The 27,813-nt window shown below is 45.2% G+C and overlaps 1 protein-coding gene across 1 annotated transcript in view; it reads left to right on the plus strand.

Annotated features, from left to right (window-relative positions):
* The window catches only part of fignl2 (fidgetin like 2), a 39,449-nt gene extending 16,383 nt beyond the window's left edge, over positions 1-23,066 (plus strand). The window contains exon 3 of the mRNA XM_029622838.2: positions 17,198-23,066. Coding sequence (XP_029478698.1) covers positions 17,198-19,326 — 2,129 coding nt within the window. The 3' untranslated portion in view covers positions 19,327-23,066. The remainder of the gene's footprint in view (positions 1-17,197) is intronic.
* Positions 23,067-27,813: the final 4,747 nt, after the last annotated feature.

The raw sequence follows: 27,813 nt of genomic DNA on the forward strand, positions 1-27,813 counted from the left end.
TTCGATGTCTGCCATTTATTTTTACCCATCTACCAATAGGTGCCCTTCTTTGCAAGGCATTGGAAAACCTCCCTGGTCTTTGTGGTTCAATCTGTGTTTGAAATTCACTGCTTGACTGAGGGACCTTACAGATAATTGTATGTGTGGGGTACAGAGATGAGGTAGTCATTCAAAAATCATGTTAAACACTATTATTGCACGCAGAGTGAGTCCACGCAACTTATCATATGACTTGTTAAGCACATTTTTTGGACTAAACTTATTTAAACTTGCCATAAAAAAAGGGTATAACACTTATTAACTCAAAACATTTCAGCTATTCATTATTCATTCATTCATTTTTTTAAATCGAAAAACATAATTCCACTTTCAAATTATGTGTAGGCCAGTGACTATTAAAATCTAAATCACAATCAGGCTGTAACACAACAAAATGTGGAAAAAGTCAAGAGGTTTGAAGGCACTGTATAGGCACTGTATACGGACCCTGTTTTTCTTAAATGGGGTTGGGGAGAAGCGGCTGTGGGCTTTACCATTTGTGGACATGTGTGAGGCAGGGTAGCAGGGTAGCAGGGTAGCAAGCACGGGGGATGGGAAAGGTTGTTTTCTAAAATGACAAGTGAGAGGGAGAGAGAGAGAGAGAGAGAGAGAGATAGATAGAGGGGTGGGTGTGTTGGTCTGTCAGTTGCCTGACAGAGAGAATCGACATGGTGGCTATCTAAAACCGCTGTGTGTCCGCTCCTACAATCTCACTGTCCATATAGAGTATTTCAGAGGGGTTCCTGATTTTTTTGAGAGTGCAGTACATGAGGCTGTATAATAAAGACTGTAGACCTTAAATGGGATTTGCTTTTGCTGCTGCTGCACACACAATATCATCAGATGGACCATTACTGAACATACATTAAGATCTGATCTCATCATGTCAACTTTCCTTTTTATGATGTTTATTCACTTCGTCTTGAATGGTAACACATATATATCTTCCTCTGATGGATGTTTGGGGAATAAAGGAGAGAGAGAAGAGAGAGAGAGAGAGGAGAGGGAGAGAGAGAGAGAGAGTAGCTCTTACCAATAGGTTGAAGGTTTTCTGTTACTGTCTGACAAACTACAGAGGAGCAAGAGAGTGGTTAATAGGGATGCAAAGTTATTTGTAGATCAGTGATTTCATGCGGTCCGACTGACTCTCTCCGTGACACTGTCGTCCGGTGAAACATGGCTGTGGGTAGATTGGTGTTTTTAGGGTAGAGTCCCAGTATGCAGGGGAAGAACCACCTCAACCCGATAAGCATGCTGGATATTAGCGTCATAAATCAAACACAGGAGAGGGAGGAGATGAAAGGTACCACGAGTATGTGAGGGGTGTGTCTGATTAACACATTCACAGGGTGGTTTCCTGGACTAAGAAGCTGAATCTCCATCGAACAACATTTTTTTTGTCTAGGACTTAGTCTCAGATTCTCAATTCTCTGAGAGCTCGATTCTTATTTTCTTGTTTACTTCCTTATTTGGTTGTTCCTTGTCTGTGAATTAGTACGAGTCTTTTATAATACAGGTGAACCAGAACGGTGTTAATGAGAGGAACATTGTTTAACATTCCAGTAGAGAGACTAGCCCTGCAGATAACCACTCTATAAACAATTAGCTGAGGCTATAGCAGGCTGGAGCTGCATCCTGCTGGGCATTGATTACCTGTTGTTGACTGAATACATAACAGTAGAGCAACAGACTGGATGGCTAACCTGCTTTATCTCAGCCGCACGTTTGTGATTTATCAGTGCAAATACAGCCTCTGTCCCACACTGTTTCTCTCTCTCTCGTTCTCTCGGACGTGGAGCTACTCTACCCTCTCGCTCTCATCTTGTCTCGTCTCGTCTCATCTCATCTCTGTCCAAGTGATTTATATTTCCAGCACTCAGTTTGAGCTCAGAGCACCGGGCTTCAAAGGTTTTTTTAACGTGACTGTTTCTGAAACAGAATTCCACACATACGTCCTCCGTGCGTTAGAATCTCAATGAACTGTTCTGGACTCTTCTCCCTCTGCAGTTGTCTGTGTTGGGCTGTGGGGGACTGGCTATAGCACTGAAACCTTTTAGGATCCTTCTGACCGTCTACAAACCTGTATGAGCTGTGAACACTCTCAGGGGATGTCTGTGGCTTCTGTTTGACAGACAGACAGACAGACAGACAGACAGACAGACAGACAGACAGACAGACAGACAGACAGACAGACAGACAGACAGACAGACAGACAGACAGACAGACAGACAGACAGACAGACAGACAGACAGACAGACAGACAGACAGACAGAGTGGCAGTTTGAGGTCAATGATAGAAGGTGGAGGCATTTAGTTAACCTCGAATGTGCTTTATTACTGCAAACACGCACTGCGTTTTCAATTCACGTCTAAGAAGGGATCTATCAACCGTGTTTGTGTGTTTTGAGGCTTAGGGTTGTCAAGGAGAGTAATCATGTTTAGGCAGCCAATATAATACGTTGAGATTGTTAGGTAAACATGAATACACGTGTACATCATTTGTGAGAACATACACAAGCACGTTTAGGAATCAATTCCACTACTGGCATACTGAGGAAGTAGCTAGTACATCAAAGAAAGATGCTGTCCATTTAATGAACAGCACTTCAACCCACAACTGAGTTTGTAGGGAGAGAGGCTTCATGCAGTCTGCAAACATTTGATTAGGAGCAGCAATGAATGGCTTTTATAGATGCTGCTGACGTTTTATGTTGGGTCTTGTTTCTCCGGCCCTGGGTAGAGGGGGTGGAGTATGTAGCTAGTTTACAGGTTTTGCTGGGTTAGGTGGGGTTGGAGGTGGACTGTGTGGCTCGCTCTCCCTGAGTACAGGCTGATTGGATTTATCCAGAGAGGGAGAATCTGTCTCCTCCTCTCCCCTCCCCTTCTCTCCATCCTTTCTCATTTATCTGTCTGCTTTAATAGGTACTCCATCCCAGAAGGCTTGTTGCATCCATGTCAGTTTTGTTCCTCAGGGCGGAAAAACATGAGTGCGGCCAGGGGAGATGATAGGCGGAGCTGCTGAGGAGGGAGAAGAGGGGGGAGACCCCCAGGGGAGCAGTGAAACAGCACCGGGGCCTTGGCCCATCCAGTACTAGGCTGCCTGCCAGGCTCATGTTTCAACCTCTGCCTCATAGAAAACCACAACACACTGACTGACAGTTCAGCTCCAGTCCACCATAACGGATCTAAACTCCCAGATTCACTCAGTCAACCCGAAAAGCAATTGTGCCATTGGAAACTGAGGAATACAAGTGAGTGAACGATTCGAAGCCAAAACCAAATGTCTAGCAAACACTGTTATTCAGCTCTTAAGTTAAAACCCTCCTCCTCTCCTCTTCTCTCCTCAAGTGCCATAGCCAAGTGAGGAATACCACTGAATGGCTCAAAGCTTCCAAACTACCCTAGCACTGCTCCTAAACCCTCTCCTCCTCAGTGGCCTACCCAAAGTCATATTAAAGAGCGCTCTGCCACCATCACGCTCTCTTTTCCTCTACAAAAGGATGCAGCAGCCAAGACACACACAAACACACACACACACACACACACACACACACACACACACACACACACACACAGACACAGTGTCTTGGCTGCTGCATCCTTTTGTAGAGGAAAAGAGAGCGTGATGGTGGCAGAGCGCTCTTTAATATGACTTTGGGTAGGCCACTGAGGAGGAGGTCCCTCAATAAATCCCCGGTAGGGACAAAGGCTGTCAGAGGGCTAGCTGCTGCTGCATAGATTAATACGATTTCCATAATTAGGCCTCAGGCAGCCAGCTGACAATAGGATCCTCTAGGCTTTGTCTCAGAGCCAACGGAATGGTCCGATAACACACAAACACACAAGCTGGCTGAGGGGCCAGAGAGGATGTTCGGTGGACGAGTAGCTCTCACAATGACGGAAGAGACTCTGAGACAGTAGGACTAGAACGGTCAGTAGGGAACATCTGTCACTCTCTCTTTTTCTCAGGGGCTGCGAGGACACACATGCGTATTCACACACGTGGACATAGGCAAAAGCGCAAATACAAATAAGTTGCTCATCGGGTGTCCATGTGGAAGAGATACTGAATAAAGTCCCTGAATTTCTTTGTGCATATGTTATATTAGCTTTACAAGTCGACAATCAATGCATATTTGATGTGCAGTTCTGGAGAGTTGAACTGGACATTACAGAGCACGGAGTTGGCAATAAGAAGTCTTTAAATACTCTCCCATTTACAGAGTAAAGCAGATCTTTTCATTCAGTGAGCTTCCAAAACAAGTGAAACTAAGAGAGTTTCATCATATTTATTACTGCCAATGACCTTTCTAAATGTGGGTTTTTACCCATAATCCTGTGTGATCATGAACATTTGACTGAGAGGTCTCTGTGCCTACAATACAAAATTCCCCATAGTGATGTGGCTTTATAAACCACATAATCCCACAGAACTAGATAGAATTACAGGATCTGAAAGAGCAACTAGAGAGCAACGTTGCCATAGTTTTCAACTGTGGATGAACAACATCGCTATGTGCACTACGTGTGAACTCTATGGTGCACATAGCGAATTATTATCATGTGTTATCAAGCTTTTGAGAACACATTCCCTCCACTGGCGCACCGGACACCCCCACAGCCCACACAAGGCAGGGGGGTCCACAAGCTCTGGTGTCCATGCACCTGTCATTCGTGTCATTAAATTTGGATAAAAAAATATTTTGACAGTAACCTTCCGAAAAGTCATTCATGTACTAGGAAGCTAAGTACAGTACCAGTCAAAAGTTTGGACACCTACTCATTCAAGGGTTTTACTTTATTTTTACTGTTTTTTATGTAGAATAATAGTGAAGACATCAATACTATGAAATAACACATATGGAATCATGTAGTAACCAGAAAAGTGTTAAACAAATCAAAATATATTTTATATTTGAGATTCTTCCAAGTAGCCACCCTTTGCCTTGATGACAGCTTTGAACACTCTTGGCATTCTCTCAACGAGCTTCGTGAGGTGATGCACTTCAATTAACCAGTTGGATTGAAAAATTAAAATGTTGGATGAAAAACGTTCCCGTTTTAAACAAGATACTTTGTCACAAAAAGATGCTCGACTATGCATATAATTGACAGCTTTGGAAAGAAGACACTCTGACGTTTCCAAAACTACAAAGATATTGTCTGTGAGTGCCACAGAACTGATGTTACAGGCAAAACCCAGATAAAAATCCAACCAGGAAGTGCCGCATTTTTTGAAACCGCCTCATGCCAATGACTCCTTATATGGCTGTGAATGAGCTACGAATGAGCTTACGTTTTCCATGTTTTCCCCAAGGTGTCTACAGCCTTGTGACGTCTTTTTAGGCATTTCCCTTGAAGAATGGCTGTAAGGGACCATATATGGCATGTGGTCACATGGTGTCTCCCGCAGAAAACCTTGCGTAAAATACTGAGGTAGCCATTTTTCCAATCGCTTCCTATGAGAAACCAACTGCCTCGGATATATTATCGAATATATTTGTTAAAAACACCTTGAGGATGGATCCTAAACAACGTTTGCCGTGTTTCTGTCGATATTATGGAGCAAATTTTGAAAAAAGTTTGGCGTTATAGTTGTAGCAATTTAGGGTCGATTTCTCAGCCAAGCATGATGAACAAACAAAAGCTATTTCGCCTACAAAAATAATATTTTTGGAAAAAAGGAACATTTGCTATCTAACTGGGAGTATCCTGAGTGAAAGCATCTGAAGTTCTTCAAAGGTAAATGATTTAATTTGGTTGCTTTTCTTATTTTCGTGAAAATGTTGCCTGCTGCCAGCAGAGCCTAGCATAGCATTATGCCATGATAAACTTACACAAATGCTTGTCTAGTGTTGGCTGTAACGCATATTTTGAAAATCTGAGATGACAGTGTTGTTAACAAAAGGCTAAGCTTGTGTTTGAATATATTTATTTCACTTCATTTGCGATTTTCATGAATAGGAAAAGTTTCTAGGGGTATTTATGTCCGTTGCGTTATGCTAATGCGTTTGAGGCTATGATTACGCTCCCGGATACGGGTTTGCTCGTCGCAAAAGGTTAACATGTGTGCCTTGTAAAAAGTACATTTGTGTAATTTCTTTCCTTCTTAAAGCGTTTGAGCCAATCAGTTGTGTTGTGACAAGGTAGGGTTGGTATACAGAAGATAGCCCTATTTGGTAAACGACCAAGTCCATATTATGGCAAGAACAGCTCAAATAAGCAAAGAGAAACGACAGTCCATCATTATTTTAAGACATGAAGGTCAGTCAATGCGGAACATTTCAAGAACTTTGAAAGTTTCTTCAAGTGCAGTCGCAAAAACCATCAAGTTCTATGATGAAACTGTCTCTCATGAGGACCACCACAGGAAAGGAAGACCCAGAGTTACCTCTGCTGCAGAGGATAAGTTCATTAGAGTTACCAGCCTCAGAAATTGCAGCCGAAATAAATGCTTCACAGAGTTCAAGTAACAGACATCAACTGTTCAAAGGAGACTGCATGAATCAGGCCTTCATGGTCGAATTGCTGCAAAGACACCACTACTAAAGGACACTGATAAGAAGAAGAGACTTGCTTGGGCAAGAAACACAAGCAATGGCCATTAGACCGGTGGAAATCTGTCCTTTGGTCGGATGTGTCAAAATTTCCAACCGCCATTTCTTTGTGAGACGCAGAGTAGGTGTACGGATGATCCCCGCATATGTGGTTCCCACCATGAAGCATGGAGGAGGAGGTGTGATGGTGTGGGGGTGTTTTGCTGGTGTCTCTGTCCTCTCTGTCACTTGATCTCTCCCTGCACGCAGCTCCCTCTGCATGCACTCTGCTCATGGCGGCACTGAGTCTGTGTATCCATACCAATGGCTTCAGTTGGTATATTCGAGAAAGGAGGAGATAGGAATCCCATTGGGAAATCAATGGTGGAACGCATAATGCCCCACCAAGCAGAATGTCGACCCATCACGTTCACATTGCCATGCTGTGTCACGCGGTTGCTAAGCTAATCATCACTCAAAGTACGTAATGTCACGATTCCAAAGCTATACAATATTACAGTTAATTATTAGCAAGTTAATTATCTCACGTCTCAGAAAATATTTCTAATGTTGTACTTCTTGTTGATGAAATTCATGCTAATGTTGGGTTTTTGAGCTAGTGCCCAACTGACTCTCATTCACTCCTTGTAGGAGAGCTCTACTTGTCCCAGAATCGCCCAGAATGCACCGCACGGCCCATTGACATAGCATTGGCAACGTACACAAAGGGTGTTAACACAACTCCAATGGAGTCTCCCATCTCCTCAAAAGTATCTCTGGCTCCCTCTGCTCAAGTAATGAAGATATATAAGAGAGTAGTTAGCTACTTTTCGTCACTCTAAACTCTAACAAAACTCATGGAACATTATATATATTTTTTAATCATCTCTCCTCTTATATTTGATGAGGTTGAAGCACATCCGACATTGTTATGATCTTAATCAGACATGACTGGACTAATCATCAGACCACGAGCATACGACTCAGCTTCAACATTTTTGTGATCAAATTAGTGATACCCGAGCCCTACCAGTACCCTAGTTATTGATGAAAAAACAGGCCCAACCCGGTCCTAACCCTATGTATAACGTCGGGGCCCGTCGGGCTTGGGTCGGGTAGAAGAGCTCTAAGCTGGAGAGAAGACTCTTTCACCTTTTCTCAGCGGAGGGATGGTGAGTTTGGTGAGACCCAGCCTCACCTCTACTACCTCCCTCCATCCCTCCCTCTCTCCCAACAGACTGACTGACAATCAGATGCAGGCCATTAGTCCAATAAAATAAAAAAACGGATCACTATGTTCACTCAGCTGTGCCTCACAAGTAATACAAAAAATGATCTATTACCAGTGGGCTCATATACCTACAATTTAGAAGTAAGGCAATTCAAGCATAGCCAATATGCAGTGATAATGTAATGAGCCATTAGCCTACTGTACAAACCTCCATACTACAAAACTGTTTTTAATGTTGCATAGGCTTGTGTTTTTTAAGTCATGCTTTTAATAAAGAAATCTGAGCGATAGATCTCGGCTTGCTTTTGGACTGAACAGGTTGGCGATCACTGACCTACAGTATAGCAATATACACTATATACATGTAGTTGCTATTCAGCAGCTATTTATACACTTTAAAGAAATTATACACCAAGTAGCCAAACAATGAGGGAAAAAGTAGTCGGCCTGAGGGAAAAAGTAGTCGGCCTGAGGGAAAAAGTAGTCGGCCTGAGGGAAAAAGTAGTCGGCCTGAGGGAAAAAGTAGTCGGCCTGAGGGAAAAAGTAGTCGGCATGAGGGAAAAAGTAGTCGGCCTGAGGGAAAAAGTAGTCGGCCTGAGGGAAAAAGTAGTCGGCCTGAGGGAAAAAGTAGTCGGCATGAGGGAAAAAGTAGTCGGCCTGAGGGAAAAAGTAGTCGGCATGAGGGAAAAAGTAGTCGGCCTGAGGGAAAAAGTAGTCGGCCTGAGGGAAAAAGTAGTCGGCCTGAGGGAAAAAGTAGTCGGCCTGAGGGAAAAAGTAGTCGGCCTGAGGGAAAAAGTAGTCGGCATGAGGGAAAAAGTAGTCGGCCTGAGGGAAAAAGTTGTCGGCATGAGGGAAAAAGTAGTCGGCCTGAGGGAAAAAGTAGTCGGCCTGAGGGAAAAAGTAGTCGGCCTGAGGGAAAAAGTAGTCGGCCTGAGGGAAAAAGTAGTCGGCATGAGGGAAAAAGTAGTCGGCCTGAGGGAAAAAGTTGTCGGCATGAGGGAAAAAGTTGTCGGCATGAGGGAAAAAGTTGTCGGCATGAGGGAAAAAGTAGTCGGCATGAGGGAAAAAGTAGTCGGCATGAGGATACATTTTGCCACTATTTATTGCTGAACTCAGCAGGTTTTGTCTGGCTAATAGCCTACGCAAATGGGCTGCAAGCAAGGTAGATTAAAGTATGTCCAACTTGTCTCCTGATGTCTTCCTTGTTGATTCTCTCTCTGTGTCTCTTTCATTCTTTATTTTTCTTAGAAAAACCTATCTCCATGTCTGTGCTCGTCTCTCTTTTATCATGTGGAGGCCTGTAGTAACTACAGTATGCGACTGCGTCACCTTGCATTTTCGTGTACACATGTCTTCACCGTGGCCTGTAGGTCCAGTTTCTGGGCTCGACTGCTCTCTATACAGAGTATTGACAACCCAGACAGTCTATCCTGAGACATTGTGCATTACACACTGAGTGTACAAAACATTAAGGACACCTTCCTAACATTGAGTTGCAATTAAGGAGAATGTGAGATTCTCAAATAAAGATGTTGCAGAGCTGCTGTATTTAAAGCACCTCACCATTCTGCACAGTTTCCCCGATGTTGCTACGGCGATCAAGCTGTTTTTAACCATCCCTGTAACTGTCGTTTCTGCGGAGAGATCATTTCCTAAAATAAAACGAATGAAGAACTACCTAAGAACGAAGCACAAGGCTCTCATTCTCATATGCCCTTTTGAACACAAATACAGTATCAATGTAGTATTCTACAGTACCAATGTATTATTTGACATTGTAGAATAACAGAGAAGATATCGAAACTATGAAATAACACATATGGAATCATGTAGGAAACAAAAAAGTGTTAAACAAATCCAAATATATTTTAGATTTTAGATTCTTCAAAGTGGCCACCCTTTGCCTCGATGACAGCTTTGCACACTCTTGGCATTCTCTTAACCAGCTTCACCTGGAATGTTTTTCCAACAGTCTTGAAGGAGTTCCCACATATGCTGAGAAATTGTTGGCTGCTTTTCCTTCATTCTGCGGTCCAACTCATCCCAAACCATCTCAATTGGGTTGAGGTCGGGTGATTGTGGAGGCCAGGTCATCTGATGCAGCACTCCATCACTGTCCTTCTTGGCCAAATAGCCCTCACACAGCCTGGAGGTGTGTTGGGTCATTGTCCTGTTGAAAAACAAATGATAGCCCCACTAAGCGCAAACCAGATGGGATGGTGTATTGCTGCAGAATGCTGTGGTAGCAATGCTGGTTAAGTGTGTCTTGAATTCTAAATGTTTTGAGGGTGCTGACTGTATTATTTGGCATTAATAGACTGGTTTTGCCCACAACAACTTTCTATCCCAGCTGGGAGAGAGTGTGAGGACGGCTCAGGTCATGCAGGTTCAGATAGGACTATACAGGACAGTTGTATCTTTTTGTAAAAATCAGTTGGTTGCTGATTAGTATGCTTTAATTACTGAACAAGTAATTACATTAATAGCAGCCTTGCAACACCGTGTATAGCTTTCTGAATTGTTAGGCTTAACATGAGAAAATTACGACAAAATAGGCCTACCAATAAACATTTATCCATTAGCGAAAGCAAAGATATTGGCTACATGCACAGGCACCATAGAATGCCTATCATCGATTAGATAGGCACCCCCAATAGACGTCTCAATTTCAGCACCATGGACAGCGATCGGTAGTCTATACTTTGTGAGTGGCTGTCTGGGTGACGCATTCAATGTATTTATTTTTTAAATGTCGGGGGACTCCGACCTTATTGGGGGTCCAGAGAAACTGCCCTATGCCAGTGATCGCATCATTAAGAAAAGAGGGAGTGAGGTTTTTTCTAATATGAGAAGAAAAAAAATCACCCAACCTGTACCATATGCCCCAGGTCTCCCTGGAACAGGATCCATCTGTATAGCTCTTGGCATGCTGCTCTGATGATGGAGTGGCCAGCAGTTAGACCCCCCTGGATTTCTCAATGACTCCTCTAACATCCTAATGTCCTAACGTTCGCCCTCCTCCATCCTCTTTGGGTCCACACGCCTGCTGTCCAGTCCCTCCCTCCCTCCCCCACTCCTCTCCACCTTCCCCTTCCTCCCTCTGTCCGCTGCAGGTTTTATGAGATCCCCTGGGCTTCCATCTGTCTCTGTCCCACACTGGCTCCGTTATTGGGCTTTACGCTGCTCACAAACTGCCTGCTGCCGCAGATGGGAACGGACTGGCCTGCAGGACATGGAGCTAAGTGTCTCTGTAGCAACACTCTCTCTCTCTCTCTCTCTCTCTCTCTCTCTCTCTCTCTCTCGCTCTGTCTCTCTGTTTCTCTCTCTCTTTGTCTCTTGGACATAGAGTTACTCTACCCTCTCTTTCTCTCTCTCTCTCTCTCTCTCTCTCTCTCTCTCTCTCTCTCTCTCTCTCTCTCTCTCTCTTTCTTTCTCTCTCTCTCGCTCACTCTCTCGCTCTCTCTCCAATCTGCCGGACAACGACTTCTAAGTCAAACCACAGAAATATATGGTCAGCTGGCTGTGGAGTGGAGAATGTCCAAATGTCTTTAAGCATATTTCCTAAAAAAGACTGGTGTCCTAGTACAGGTCGTCAATGTTTCTGGGAGGACCGCAGTGTGTGGCAGGCTTAGGGGACTGATTACTTTAACTGGTTTGGACGTTGGGAACTTAAGGCAGTCTGCGGATTTGAATATGAAGGACTTCATAATCCAACAGCCATCTGCTCTGCTGCTCTGATCTGATGGGACTGAATTAATAGGGAGGCTGTAATCTGAAGAAAACACACGGAGAAGCTGAAGAGAGGTTGGAGGTTTCCAGGGGGGAAGAGAGAGAGAAAAAGGTCAACGTTTAGGTTGAGGAAAGCAACACAGTCAGAGTGAAAAAGCCACCGCGGTTGGTGGATATTGAGGTTGATTTGATTTAAATGATTGATTTAAAAGATGCCGTTTGAAGACAAAAACATGGAGAGGGTTGGAGGTTGGAGGTTCCCACTGGGAGGAGAGAAAGCGATGGAGGCCAAAGTTTAGTAGTCGAGGAAAGCAGCACAGTCAGAGTGAGACAAGCAAAGGAAAGAGTGAGGAAAGGCACAGCGGTTGGTGGATGTTGTTGAGGTTTGAGAGAGAGAGAGAGAGAGACAGAGAGAGAGATTGGCAGTTGCCGGTCGGTGGATATTAGCGGTTTGATTTAAATGGCAATAAGAGTCCAGGCTCCAGCCTCACAGTCATACAGACAGAGGAATGACTCATGGATCATCAAGCAGCTAGGCCTCTCTCTATTGCTGAAGGGAATACTTAGGGTGCATCCCAAATGGCAGCGTACGAAGTGCACTACACTTATGGGTCCTATGGGTCCAGAAGTAGTGTGCTAGAAAGGGAATGGGGAGGGTGCCATCTGGGGCGCAGACTAGAAGAGGCCAGGCAAGTAATAATGACAGCTTCTTGTTCTTTATTCCTTTACTTTACCCCTCCTCTCCTCTTCACTCCGTCTGCCTGGCTATAGTTCAAGTCCTCCACTCCTCCTCTCCTCTGCCTGTTCTGCCTGGCTATAGTTCTAGTCCTCCACTCCTCTCCTCTGCCTGTTCTGCCTGGCTATAGTTCAAGTCCTCCACTCCTCCTCTCCTCTGCCTGTTCTGCCTGGCAATAGTTCTAGTCCTCCACTCCTCCTCTCCTCTGCCTGTTCTGCCTGGCTATAGTTCAAGTCCTCCACTCCTCCTCTCCTCTGCCTGTTCTGCCTGGCTATAGTTATAGTCCTCCACTCCTCCTCTCCTCTGCCTGTTCTGCCTGGCTATAGTTCAAGTCCTCCACTCCTCCTCTCCTCTGCCTGTTCTGCCTGGCTATAGTTCAAGTCGTCCACTCCTCCTCTCCTCTGCCTGTTCTGCCTGGCTATAGTTCTAGTCCTCCACTCCTCCTCTCCTCTGCCTGTTCTGCCTGGCTATAGTTCAAGTCCTCCACTCCTCCTCTCCTCTGCCTGTTCTGCCTGGCAATAGTTCTAGTCCTCCACTCCTCCTCTCCTCTGCCTGTTCTGCCTGGCTATAGTTCAAGTCCTCCACTCCTCCTCTCCTCTGCCTGTTCTGCCTGGCTATAGTTATAGTCCTCCACTCCTCCTCTCCTCTGCCTGTTCTGCCTGGCTATAGTTCAAGTCCTCCACTCCTCCTCTCCTCTGCCTGTTCTGCCTGGCTATAGTTCAAGTCGTCCACTCCTCCTCTCCTCTGCCTGTTCTGCCTGGCTATAGTTCTAGTCCTCCACTCCTCCTCTCCTCTGCCTGTTCTGCCTGGCTATAGTTCAAGTCCTCCACTCCTCCTCTCCTCTGCCTGTTCTGCCTGGCTATAGTTCAAGTCCTCCACTCCTCCTCTCCTCTGCCTGTTCTGCCTGGCTATAGTTCTAGTCCTCCACTCCTCCTCTCCTCTGCCTGTTCTGCCTGGCTATAGTTCTAGTCCTCCACTCCTCCTCTCCTCTGCCTGTTCTGCCTGGCTATAGTTCAAGTCCTCCACTCCTCCTCTCCTCTGCCTGTTCTGCCTGGCAATAGTTCTAGTCCTCCACTCCTCCTCTCCTCTGCCTGTTCTGCCTGGCTATAGTTCAAGTCCTCCACTCCTCCTCTCCTCTGCCTGTTCTGCCTGGCTATAGTTCAAGTCCTCCACTCCTCCTCTCCTCTGCCTGTTCTGCCTGGCTATAGTTCAAGTCCTCCACTCTCCTCCTCTCCTCTGCCTGTTCTGCCTGGCTATAGTTCAAGTCCTCCACTCCTCCTCTCCTCTGCCTGTTCTGCCTGGCTATAGTTCTAGTCCTCCACTCCTCCTCTCCTCTGCCTGTTCTGCCTGGCTATAGTTCAAGTCCTCCACTCCTCCTCTCCTCTGCCTGTTCTGCCTGGCTATAGTTCAAGTCCTCCACTCCTCCTCTCCTCTGCCTGTTCTGCCTGGCTATAGTTCTAGTCCTCCACTCCTCCTCTCCTCTGCCTGTTCTGCCTGGCTATAGTTCTAGTCCTCCACTCCTCCTCTCCTCTGCCTGTTCTGCCTGGCAATAGTTCTAGTCCTCCACTCCTCCTCTCCTCTGCCTGTTCTGCCTGGCAATAGTTCTAGTCCTCCACTCCTCCTCTCCTCTGCATGTTCTGCCTGGCTATAGTTCAAGTCCTCCACTCCTCCTCTCCTCTGCCTGTTCTGCCTGGCAATAGTTCTAGTCCTCCACTCCTCCTCTCCTCTGCCTGTTCTGCCTGGCTATAGTTCAAGTCCTCCACTCCTCCTCTCCTCTGCCTGTTCTGCCTGGCAATAGTTCTAGTCCTCCACTCCTCCTCTCCTCTGACTGTTCTGCCTGGCTATAGTTCAAGTCCTCCACTCCTCCTCTCCTCTGCCTGTTCTGCCTGGCAATAGTTCTAGTCCTCCTCCTCTCCTCTGCCGGTTCTGCCTGGCTATAGTTCTAGTCCTCCACTCCTCCTCTCCTCTGCCTGTTCTGCCTGGCAATAGTTCTAGTCCTCCACTCCTCCTCTCCTCTGCCTGTTCTGCCTGGCTATAGTTCTAGTCCTCCACTCCTCCTCTCCTCTGCCTGTTCTGCCTGGCAATAGTTCTAGTCCTCCACTCCCCAGGCCAAATCGTGACAGTTCAATAATGCCAAACTATTCCTGGAATGTCAAGCTAACACCTCAGCAAGAAGCAGCCTGACTGTGTGAGTCTATATGAAGCGGCTGATCCTACTAACATCAGTTGTTTTTTCCCTTTTGCATTCTTCCATATGCTCCCCTTCTCCCTTTTCTGCTGGTCTTCTCAGTGTATTGAACAGGCATGATCAATCAGAGGCTCCCTGCATTGTGCTACACACAAACGTGCACCAACAAAAGCACACACACACACACACATATAGAGGAACAGCGCCAGCTAGTCAGCCAAAGTACAGAGTAACAGACAGGAACAGGCATTCCACTCTCCCAATGTTCCATGGGAGGCTGCAGATGAATAGCACACTATTCTGTTATTCCAAACCCACCCAACCCCCCTTCCTTTCTCCTCTCTCCACAACACTGTCCAGTGTCCATTCTCCCCTTCCCTCCATCCCTCTTCCCCCTCTCTCCAAACCACTGTCCAGCATTCACCTCCCCCTTTCTCTGTCGAGACGGCCAGTGGTCTGTTTTGAAGCGATGGTGTGCGCAAAGGGGTTGGTTCGGGGTGGGAGGGGGGAGGGGAAGGGGGTGACAGCATGCAGCAGGGAGATAACAATAGGTCATCTGGGAGTGCTGCTGGTGCAGGGAGAAGTAGGATAACCTTATCAATACTATCACCACCACACTACTAACACAACCTGGGAAACAGCTCCATCCAATTCCTCCTGGCCCCTTACCTCTCTCTCTCCATCTCTCTCACTCTCTCTCCCCGCTCTCTCGCGCTCTCTCTTTATCTCTCTCTCACTTTCTTTCTCCCTCCCTCTGTCTTTATTCTCCCCAGTCTCTCTCTCTCTCTCTCCCTTTCCCTCTCTCCACCCCCCCCCCCCTCCCTCTCTGGGTAATATGAGCTCCTTCTGTTGCCATGCATGAGGGTAACACTAAAACACAATCCACTACCAGCAGGAGAAACAGGAGAAAGTCATTCCCACGAACAGCCTCTCTGATAAGAGGTGTTCTGGCCATGTGTAACTGTGGACACAGTAGTAGCAAAGAGGAAAACAGGCTGAGGAAAAATAGAGTGTTGATTAAAGGAGCGTTGAAAGGCCTGTGTTAAAACAATGTTAAAAGACAAGTGAGGTTGAGGGACGTTTTCCAATAATAATATATGTGAGAAGAAGATAATAGGTTGCACACAATAACAATAGGCTTTTATATTGTTTCAACCAGAGGAGGCTCCTCAGAGGAGGAAGGAGGGGGGTGATCATCCTCCTCAGTGAAACTTAAAAAGTTATCCTTTTTAGACAAAACTATACTCAATATACTCACGTCACCAAATGTTTGATTGAAACACATTGTTTGCAATGAAGGTCTATAGTAGCATCACCAGCACTCTGTAGGTCAGCACCATGGTGTAGCCGGAGGACAGCTAGCTTCCATCCTCCTCTGGGGACACTGACTGGGAGGCTCATGGTTCTGGGAGGCTCATGGTTCTCACCCCCTTCCATAGACTTACACAGTAATTATGGCAACTTCCAGAGAATGTCTTCCAACCTATCAGAGCTCTTGCAGCATGAACTGACATGTTGTCCACCCAATCAAAGGATCAGATAATGAATCTAGTACTGAAAGCATAAACTACAGCTAGCTAGCGCTGCAGTGCATAAAATGTGTAAGACTCAAAGAGAGAGAAAACAGTTTTGAACAAATACATTTTTTTCAAAAGGAAGGAGAAGCAAGAGGGAGTTAGAGACATATTTACTTAACTAGCAAATGCAGATAGGTAATCTAGCCTACTCAAACACCCTGCTCAAACAGAGGGATGCTATGTTAGCTCGCTGGCTATGACTATTCAACACAACACTGGAACAAAAGAAGGAAGGGAAACACTACTAAGGTACACAATAGCAGATTTTGGTAGACGGAAGGTGCTCTTTGGTAAAAGGGTTAAATTGGTCATCAAAAAGAAGGCACTCTTCATATAATTAATTAATTTATTTGTATGGCATGTTCAATGGAAACAAAGTTTAAAAACACTGGAACTCTTCCAGGTCAAAGTAAGCTTTGGGTTTTACTCATTTATTGACACCAGGGCCCGCTGGTGTAAGTGCTAAACTGCTTACTGACTGTACACAGTAACATTACTGCATGATTGCAGGGGGTTTAATAATGTGTTAGTTCTATTAAATATGTTGACTACGACGTTACTTTAGCTAATATGGTGACACCGATGTAGAATGTGTGTAGCTGTTATGATATGGTTTGGCTTGGAAAGGTTTTTTCGCCTGGTCACATACAGCTGATGTGTTGTACATTGAAGTCCACAAGCGACGGGAAAAGGTAAGCGGGGGAGATTGCAAAGATGCGAGAAGGAATGCATCGTGGCTGCTATGAAAGTGAACTGTGTTCATGTGTGATTAGGGGTATATTCATTCCGAAGCTTCTGTTCACAAACTTTTCATAGGCGAGGTTGTAGCAACCTCATGATGGGTAAAGGAAAAATTTGAGTATCATGTAGTAGCCTAAACCTATCTCTGCTACATTAAAATGGGTGAATGGAATATGATTGACAGTCATCCGATATGCTTTAATAGGCCATGCTCATGAAAAAATAATATTGTCCTCCCTTCATCTTAAACGGCACCGACCGCCACTGGTTTCAACACATTTATTGTTCTGTGATGTCTCGTATTTATTTCCTGAGTTCTGCCTCTGTCTCCTCCAGGCTTGTAAAAAATGCACTGGAACCACTGTCCTAAACAGCACCTGACAACCTGGTGTCTCTCTCTCTCTGTTTCTTCTCCTCCAGGCCTGTATAAGATGCACTGGAACCCGGAGCATGCCCAGTCTCTCAGCCAGTGGCCTGAGCAGCACCTGGATGTGTCCTCCACCACCTCCTCCCCGGCCCACAAGTCCGAGCTGTACGCCGCTGGCCGCACCCACGGCCGAGGAGGCTACGCCTGGGCCAATGACGACATTGGTGCCCTAACCGCCTCCAATCTGCTAAAGAGCTATGCAGAGAAGTACTCTGGTGTTCTAGACTCACCCTACAACCGTCCACCGGGGCCCGCTGTAGGGGCCTACCCAGAGCCAGGGGCCTTCGGGGGCCTCAATGGCCTCAAGACTGAGCTGGAGCCCTGGCCCCTGAGCCACAGTGCGGAGGGGCCCTACCCCGTGTCCCTGGATGGTCTGCCAGGCCCCAAGGCTGGGGCCACATCAGCAGGGCCCCCAGGTGCCAGCAGTGTGTCAGTGGTCAACAGTAACCTCTCAGACTCTGGATATAGTGGTAGCAGCTCCTGCTCTGGGTCTCACTCCGGTGACTACAACCCCCCCAGCTACAACGGTACCTACCTCTCGTCTGGGTACTGCCCCGGGCCCCTGCCTGGCTCAGCACTTCCCCCCGCCTCCCTCCACCACTCCCTCCAGCCCACGCCCACCCTGGTGCCCAGCTACTCACCCTCCACCCAAGTTTACAACTATCCGCCAACCAGCTACCCCCACCAGCCCAGCCTGGCCCCCACTTACAGCCACCCCTCTGCAGGGTACTTACACTCCGGGCTGGCCGCCCCTACTCCTCTCCCCTCCCGGCCCACCGTAGTCGGGGGTAGCTACAGCTACCAGGAGTCTGGAAGTGGGGTGAAGAGGAAGGCATTTGACATGTCATTGGAAGAGGAGGGGGAAGGTTCTCGATACAGGAAGTATTCAGGCTACGACCCAATGAAGTCCGGAGGAGGAGGGGACTCTCTCTCTCCCTACAGCATGGGGGATAAAGGAAACATCAGATTCACCACAGGCAGCACAGATCCCCTGGCATTTAAGCCCAGTAAGCCCTCCTCCCAGCCCCTGGTGTCCCCTCCCTATATGGTGGCTGTAGCAGGTGAAAACAGCCCGGCAGCAGGGATGACTGGAGAGAACGGAGGAGGAGGGGGGTCAGAAAACCAGGTCTTCTCCCACTCCCAGCAGCAACAGCAGCAGCACCGCTCCTCCCAGGCTCACAACCAGAAACGCCCCTCCCTCCACGGCCAACCTGGGTCTGGACCAGGGGAGACAGCCAGCATGAAGAGTCCAGACCCCATGGTTCTGGATCTAGTCAACGGGGAAGTGCTGGATTGCAGCCCGGCCCTGCTATGGGGGGAGCTGGCTGGGCTGACCCACGTCAAGGCTGCCCTGGAGGAGGAGCTGTTGTGGCCCTGTCTAAGGCCCAGCCCTGCCATCCTACCCCCAGCCACCGTGCTGCTGTTCGGCCCCCGGGGAAGCGGGAAGACCACTCTGGCCCGCTCCATGGCCGCCCAGCTGGGGGCCTCCTTCTATAGGCTCAGCGGGGCCATGTTAGCTTCTAAAGGCAAGGTGGATGCCGAGGGGATCCTGGGGGCCACGCTGCAGGTGGCTGGGGCGAGACAGCCTTCTGTTGTGCTGCTCAGTGAAGTGGAGGCTCTGGAGGATGAGGAGGGGCTGAGGCAGGTGTTGCTATCCGCCCTGGAGAAGGCCCAGATGGGGTTAGGGTCGGCGGGGGGAGCCCCTGGGCTGGTGATCGTAGTGTGTACCACTGGCAGGCCAGACCTGCTCCAGGATACGGTGCATCGGAGCTTCGCCAAGCACTACCACGTGGGTCTGCCAGATGCGGGGATGCGGAGACAGGTGCTGTTGCAGGCGCTAGTGCCCCAGGGATGTTCTCTCAGTGACAGGGAGCTGGGGGCTGTACTGCAGCGGTCAGAGGGGTTCTCTGTGTGGGAGCTGCTGCAGCTCTGCCAGCAGGCCCTATCCTCAGCATCCACCTCGGGCCCTCAGGGGCCCTTACACAGCCTTTCAGGACAGGCTACGGGACCCCCAGCCCTCAAAGACTTTGAGAACGCCTTCTGCAAGGTGCGTCCGCAGTCAAACGCCACCCCGAAAGAACTGGACACTTGTATGGAGTGGAGCAAGGTGTACAGCCACTGAGAAGGCAGGAAGGCAGGGAGACAGCCACTGTATGTAATATAATGTAGGAGACTGTGAATGTAAACCCTGTCTTCACTTTTGACATGATGACAAGTCTTGGGAATGTTTTACTGTTTAGTTTTTTTGCAATTACTTATTATTATGCAACCAAAGGTGTTAGATTGTCAAGATCGAAGGTTTGGGAGAGATGAGAAGCAGATTTAACATAGGTTTCTCTGGTTAGCATGCTGATGTTTCTAATTAAATATACATATACTTTATTTTTCCCAAAGAAAAAGATAGATGATGCCTTTGTGGACGGGGCAGTGTATTACAGTAGTAGTTGAACCTATATGGTGGGATAACTGCATCATTGGAGATGACTTCTCAAAGGTTCAAATCCTAACTTGAGATCTATGTGCATAACTTGTCTCTCAAATCTCGACATCAGTGCATGAATCACGCAAAAGCCGAGTTGAGTGCAACGTGCATCTCTAGACAGTTAGGATTCCACCCAAAGATCCATCTTTTTTTGTACTACAGGACATATGTCAGTGATGTGTTGTCAAGGTGACGTAGTCCAAGGTGATGGATCACCAGGGTCTTTAGGAACAACCTGGACTTGTCCAATAAGAAACACTTTTTTTTTTTTGCTTTCCGTTGCAAAACAGATTGAAAAGGGGCAGGACTACCTGGACTCGTTCAATAAAAGCAATTTTCGTTGCAAAACATTTTAAAACATTTGTTTCCTAATGAACATGACCCAGGGATTTTTTGAGAGATCTCTCTGTTGTCTGACCGCTACTCTCAGGACCCTATCTATTACCAGTCCATTCCTGTGGTTTTTTAGTTTTCATTGGTCATTTGGTGTGTGAAAACAGCTTAGAATCAATTTGAACAACTATAGTGGGGGTTTTTTTCCCACAAAAAAATGATCAACAATACCTCATTGTCTCTTAGCATTATGGGTTATTAACTTAAAACACAGCTTTTAGCTTCTCACCAAAGTCATGTCATTGTGCTGAAATAATTCAACAAAAAGCGTCATCATCATTTGATCTGGTCTTATCGTGGAAACTTTGGATCAATAGTCCCTCTTTCCCCTATAGTACAGTATCACATCATTCACAGCTGTTTTGGAGACAAAACCACTACAATAGCTCATCAACTGTGTACATCCTGAAAGGTACTCTACGTACAAAAAAAAAACGTTAATATGCAACTTTACAAAAACGTTGAAATAGAACATAAAGGTCATGAGACTAGGTTGTGGTTGAATATACAACACTATCATTCAAAGCCATGAGTATAACATCCACACATACAGTATATTTGAACTGTGGTTTATCACACATTCCTCATTCAGTGCAGTTTTCCCTGAGAATGCTGCTTTAATACAGCCCTAGAACACAGACAAGCACAGCAAGGCAAGATGGCGGTATCTTTGATGTCTGTTTGTCTCTTTCACCTATCTGCTTGTTTTCTTAGTATGTATGTATGTAGTCTTGTTTGAAATGCTCAGGAAGAATTTCTTTACCTCAAAAAAAGAAATGAAGAATGTATGTAGTCTTCAGTCTTAGTGAAGAGAGTAAAAGAGGGGAGGAAGAGCTGACGAGCAAAAGGAGAAAAGACCTCACACAGTCCTGTTGTATACACACTGCAGCTGTCTGTGCATATGCCTCGAGGGAGAAACTTGAAAATGATACAAAGAGTAACATTGAATGTAATTCAGGTATTTCAAAGGATATTTGATCCCATAAAATCCATGTTTTTATTATTATATATGAATATATAAATACAAAAAAAATCGTATCCTTTTATTTTTAATGTAGATGTTTTTGGTGGAATAATGTTTGTCTTTATGAAGTGTTATGTAGAACACAGAAAATATCCCTTTTTTGCTGGACAAACTGTTTACAAATCAACCCAAGGCATTGTGAGTTAACATGTCATATTCATGCATTACTGTTAAATACATATTTTATTGTAATAGATGCAACTCTTTATCGAAATCTATGAATAAAAGGTGCACATTTATTTCCCAAGCCTGGACACAGACAAGAAGCAGTAAAACCATTGTCATATACATTTCATTCTCATACACATTTAAGTGTCATATACATTTAATTCTCATATACATTTAAGTGTCACATACATTTCATTGTCATATACAGCAGAAAGAAAATAGAAAATGAGCAAGGACCTAAAGATGAATCAGCTATATGCAGTCGGCAGCTAATCATGTCTAACAATAACCATATATTGTTAATCAGTATTATGCATTATGTACAATACAACACAATCCTAGATATAACATGACAATCCAGAGAAAAGCATACACACAGGGTTGTGTTATCGCTACTACTCTGTTTAACAACAGCCTGGAAATATCTTGTCATTCAGTTGAGCTGCAGGTACCGAGGTGAGGTCATGATTATTGGACCGTTACCATGGTATGCAGACCGGAGGTACACTGGAGGATGATGTAATCGTCTTCTGCTTCTTCTCCTTCTCCTGTCTCTCCCCATCTCTCTCTTCTCGTTATCTCTCTTTCTCTGTACCCAATGCAGTTATTATAGAGGTAGGGTCGTCCCTATAGCCCTAGCTGCTGGCCCCAGTGACCATGTGGCTGGCCCCCCTCTGCCCTCTCCCTCCTCCATCCATCCATCCCTCCCCTCCTCCTACCCCCTCTTTCCCTCCTCCTTTTGGAGTGGCATTGCTCTGATTGATGTCCGGGAACCTAATATCACAACCCTGGCCTCTCTCCAGTCTCCCCTGTACAGCTGGTGGTTTCAGTCATGCCATAGAGCCGGGTCAAACACACTGACCCCAGGGTTGATACACATTTTGTAAAAGTAGTGCACTATAAAGGGAATAGGGTGCCATTTGGGACACATCGTAGGTCTAAGAAATTGAAAATACATCTTCAAACTTAGCAGGAGAAATAAGCCTTAGGGAGCCTCTGAGAGATGGGTTTAAATATGTAATAATTTTTGTGTAATAACATTAAGATACATAATTTATAAGGATCATTAGAGGCAGTTATAATTTGTTTTCAGATAGAGGTGTTACATATCAGGCAGGGGCTGGGGCTTGAGGCAAATTGTCGTAGTTTATGACAGAAGTCATGGGAGTTTAATTCATGAAAGGCAGCCGATATCAATACTATCATTAGTTAATTTGATGAATTAAAAATCTTTTCGCTATTTCCCAGAGCTCAGATTCACAAAATCGTCCGTGTTTGTCAAACATGTAGATTTCAGAAAAACAATCATTTTGTTCATTCGTCTGTCAGTTGTTTTTCGTTTTTCATTAATGCATTACCTCACTCTACATATGTTACTGCTTCATGTGTTAATCAGAGATAAGGAGTGGGAATAGGTCTTATCATTAGAGTTTGACTCACACATGTCCTTGATATCATGTTGACAACACACCTTTGTTTAACCAGTGTGTCTTCTTGAAGCCAATGAGGAAACAAAAAAAAACACAACAGTTTGTTCAACAAAATAGGCTTTTGTTAGCTGTTTTGAATCTAATATTACAGTAACTTTGTTCTTGCTTCTTGTATATCTTCTGTAACCATTTCTACCTCATTTGGCAACATGTTGTACATGAAAGTATTCATTTCATGTCTTTTTTTATGTCTGTTTTCAAACTGATAATAATGTTCTTGAACTGTAATCATGGTCTACCTCAGAAAAGACTGTATTTTAAGAGAAGATTATTACACAATATTAAACAGAAATATGTCAATATTGGACTGTTGTCATTCTCTTTTTTTTTATGACATCAGAGTGTATGATTTTGTGTGTGAGTATTTTGCCAGGTCTACAATGAGAAGAGGATACAGATAGGTGGGAAGAATGGATGTGGGGATTGAACCCCGGTCTACAGTGGGGAGCTTGATGTATGTGCCAGAAGTCTTGCCACTCAAACACAGCTTTGATCAACCTCAAGGTTTTGGTTGAGGAGTTCTGATTTCGGATTCCAATTGGATTGTTAAAAAAATCCAATTCCAGAGAGTGCTGGAATGACAACATGGTTTCATCTTACCTCACTCTACATCCATATCCTGGACTGACCCCAATGTTAAGGTCAGTTAAGTCACTTCAATTGATTAACAAATCATTTAATTAATCAAAATGCGAATGATTTTTTGCGCTAGCAGTAACATGGCTTTATATACTGAACAAAAATATAAAAGTGTTGGTACCATGTTTTATGAGCTGAAATAAATTATCCCCAGAATTTTCCATACGCACAAAAATATTATTTTGCTCAAATTTTGTGAGCAAATTTGTTTACATCTCTATTAGTGAGCATTTCCCCTTTGCCAAGATAATCCATCTACCTGACAGGTGTGGCATATCAAGAAGCTGATTAAACAGCATGATCATTACACAGCTGCACCTTGTGCTGGGGACAATAAAAGGTCACTCTAAAATGTGCAGTTTTGTCACACAACACAATGCCACAAGTGTCTCTAGTGTCTCTCTTGAGGGAGCATGCAATTGGCATTCTGACTGCAGGAATGTCCACCAGAGCTGTTGTCAGACAATTTTATTAGTTAATTTCTCTACCATAAGCTGCCTCCAATGCTGTTTTAGAGAATTTGGCAGGAGGTCCAACCGGCCTCACATCCGCAGACCATGGCGTTGTGTGGGCGAGCAGTTTGCTGATGTCAGCATTGGGAACAGAGTGCCCCATGGTGGTATTGGGGTTATGGTATTGGCAGGCATAAGCTATGGACAACGAACACAATTTCATTTTTCTGTGTGAATGCACAGAAATACCGTGATGAAATCCTGAGGCCCATGGCGAGGCCCATTTTTTTTCAAGGTATCTGTGACCAACAGATGCATATCTGTATTCCCAGTCATGCGAATCCATAGACTAGGGCTTAATTCATTTATTCCAGTTGACTGATTTCCTCGTATGAACTGTAACTCCGTAAAATCTTTGAAATTGTTGCATGTTGCGTTTATATTTTTGTTCAGCATAGTTAGGCTATATTGCCGCCGTGCTATATATTCACGCCACAGGCTGCTGAGTGGAGAACGTTATTATGGTAATGGCTGGAGGGGAATAGGTGGAATGGTACCAAACACATGTGTTTGATGCCATTCCATTAGCTTCGTTCCAGCCATTACTATGAGCCGTCCTCCCCTCAGCAGCCTTAACTGACTCACACAGGCATCTCTGGTGAAATAGATTAGCCTACACATGAATGATGTACACAGAACCAAGTGTAGATTCAAATCAAGTATATTGTCTTGGTGGTTGTTTTTTGTATTGGTGCTTGTGCTTTGGGAATGTGGTCATCCTCAGTGCTCTCGGGGTTCAGAGGCAGCAAAGAAGAGAAAAAAAGAATACTGCTTTCAAACCAAGCTGCATAAACATTTAAAAAACTATCCAGCAACTGTCAATGGAAGTTTGCTTAAAAAATAATGATTTATTGTTCAAATAAACCTTAGTTTCCTCCACTGTTCTCCAAAGAGCTGCTGGATATTTTCCACCTCCTTTAGTGCCAAAGATCCAGCAGCAGCAGCGGCAGTAGCTGACCCAGGCCAGAGACAGCTGAATAATTACACAGTACCCAAGAGGACCCAGAGCAGCAGCACCAGAGCACTGAGCTCCTCCATCCCTGTCATACCATGTAAACATCACCGTGCCCCATACTGTCTCAACTTTGCTATTTCTGGGCTTCCTTGACACCTTTCAGAAAACACAGACTGAATGTGAATATATGACAAATTATGTATAGGGACGGTCAGTGACAACTACAGTTAACTCTGGAAAAAGTGAATTAAAGCAACTGGTAGCCATCTCTCAAGAACCTGCAATCCAAATTGAATGGTAAGAATTTCCATAGAGGAACAATCAGTAACAATAATAGTATAAGGGCTCGATTCAATCCGTTTTGTTGAAGTTCAGAGCTATAGTGTGAGAACCTGGGAACATTGCCTTTAAATTTCAATCCCGCTATAGCACTGAACGGATTGAATCAAGAGCTAACTCTGAAATTAGTCAGTTACTAGATGTGGTTGATGGTTAGGGTTGTGTTTGAGGGTTAGAGTTGTGGTTGAGGGTTAGGTTTAGGGTTGTGGTTCAGGGTTAGGGTTGTGGTTGAGGCTAGGGTTGTGGTTGTGGTTAAAGCTAGGGTTAGGGTTGTGGTTGAGGCTAGGGCTAGGGTTAGGGATAGCATAAATGTCAACATCTTAACTGAGCTATAAAGTCCGTGTGAATCCCTGTAGAGTAGCGTGTGGCGGCGGTGGTGGTCAAGGTGGTGGTGGTGGTGTGTGCGTGCATGCGCCTGTGAGTGTGTGTCGGGGGGGGGGGGGTGTTAACTGTGTGATTAATAATAGTCTAATAATGACATATAGCTGTTTTGTTCCCACATCCTTGTGGTTAGTGGCTGTCCTTCAGCCCGTCATCAAGGATAATTGTTTCCCCAGCTGTTAGAAAATGGGCTTTATCATTCTTTTTTAAAATGATCATCATGAACACACTTACAAACAACAGACCAAAAACATAACCTTGGAAAGGCAGTGAGAGGTTGGGAGTGGGAGAAAGAGTGCTGAAGGTAAAACACAGAACATGTGGGTTTTAATAATAATAATTTGTAATACCATTTTTTATTATACTTCCCATTTTCCTCCAAGAGTAGATGAATATTCTCTTCTCATGAGTTCCCTTCTATATAATGTCACCTTGGTTGGGAGAGCGAGGCAGCAATAACACTTTGATTCCACTTTGGTTAGCGAGCGAGGCAGCAATAGCACCTTGGTTGGAGAGCGAGGCAGCAATGGCACCTTGGTTGGAGAGCGAGGCAGCAATGGCACCTTGGTTGGAGAGTGAAGCAACAATGGAACCTTCCGGTTACTAGTCCAACGCTCTAACCACGACGCTACCCTGCCGCCCCAGCGAGCAAGGCAGCAATAGCACCTTGGGTGGAGAGCGAGGCAGCAACCGACAGTATTCCTTTTCCTGTAGAAGACTGGAGTGAATACATCAGAAAGGAGTACTAACAAACACCAAAAAATACCAAGAATGTATAAGCCAGCTCAAGCTAATCTACCCCTTTATCTAATTGTACCATAGAGCCTATAGGCCTAGTTGATCCTTGCTTTAACATGTGGTTTTCTTCATCCGATCAAGGAATACCAAAGCATACCAAGAATGCATAAGACATCACTTACTAATCTACCCTTTATCCACTTATTACTATTAGTCCATGGAGGCAACAGGCCTATGTCTGGTGATATATAATAGGATGTGTTCGAGGATCAGAGGAGATCTGTTGTGTTGGTGGAGGTCTGATGGGCACAACAGACAACGCCCAGAAACACTGTCTGTTGTCCCTGCAATCTGGCCACGGTGACGGTGTTAATATACAGTTGAAGTCGGAGGTTTACATACACCTTAGCCAAGTAGCTTTGAACTCAGTTTTTCACAATTCCTGACATTTAATCCAAGTAAAAATTCCCTGCCTTAGGTCATGTTCTATAGGTTTGAGGACAGGGCTTTGTGATGGCCACTCCAACACCTTGACTTTGTTGTCCTTAAGACATTTTGTCACAACTTTGAAAGTATGCTTGGGGTCATTGTCCATTTGGAAGACCCATTTGCAACCAAGCTTTAACTTCCTGACTGATGTCTTAAGATGTTGCTTCATTTATTTCCACATAATTTTCCTCCCTCATGATTCCATCTATTTTGTGAAGTGCACCAGTCCCTCCTGCAGCAAAGCACCCCCACAACATGATGCTGCCACCCCCGTGCTTCACGGTTGGGATGGTGTTCTTTGGCTTGCAAGCCTCCCCCCTTTTTCCTCCAAACATAATGACCAAACATTATTTTCCTCCAAACATAATGACCAAACATTATTTTCCTCCAAACATTATGACCAAACAGTTCAATTTTTGTTAAATCAGACCAGAGGACATTTCTCCATTTCTCTTTCTTTGTCCCCATGTGCAGTTGCAAACCGTAGTCTGGCTTTTTTTTGGAGCAGTGGCTTCTTCCTTGCTGAGCGGCCTTTCAGGTTATGTCGATATAGGACTCGTTTTACTGTGGATATAGACACTTTTGTACCTGTTTCCTCCAGCATCTTCACAAGGTCCTTTGCTGTTGCTCTGGGATTGATTTGTACTTTTCGCAACAAAGTACGTTCATCTCTAGGAGACAGAATGAACGCGTCTCCTTCCTGAGTGGTATGACGGCTGCGTGGTCCCATGGTGTTTATACTTGGGTACTATTGTTTGTACAGATGAAGGTGGTACCTTCAGGCGTTTGGAAATTGCTCCCAAGTATGAACCATACTTGTGGAGGTCTACAAAAAAATAATGTTGAGGTATTGGCTGATTTCTTTTCATTTTCCCATTATGTCAAGCAAAGAGGCATTGAGTTTGAAGGTAGGCCTTGAAATACATCCACAGGTACACCTCCAATTGACTCAAATTATGTCAATTAGCCTGTCAGAAGCTTCTAAAGCCATGACATCAT

This window comes from Oncorhynchus nerka, linkage group LG20, assembly GCF_034236695.1.
Source record: "Oncorhynchus nerka isolate Pitt River linkage group LG20, Oner_Uvic_2.0, whole genome shotgun sequence".
NCBI lineage: Eukaryota > Metazoa > Chordata > Actinopteri > Salmoniformes > Salmonidae > Oncorhynchus > Oncorhynchus nerka.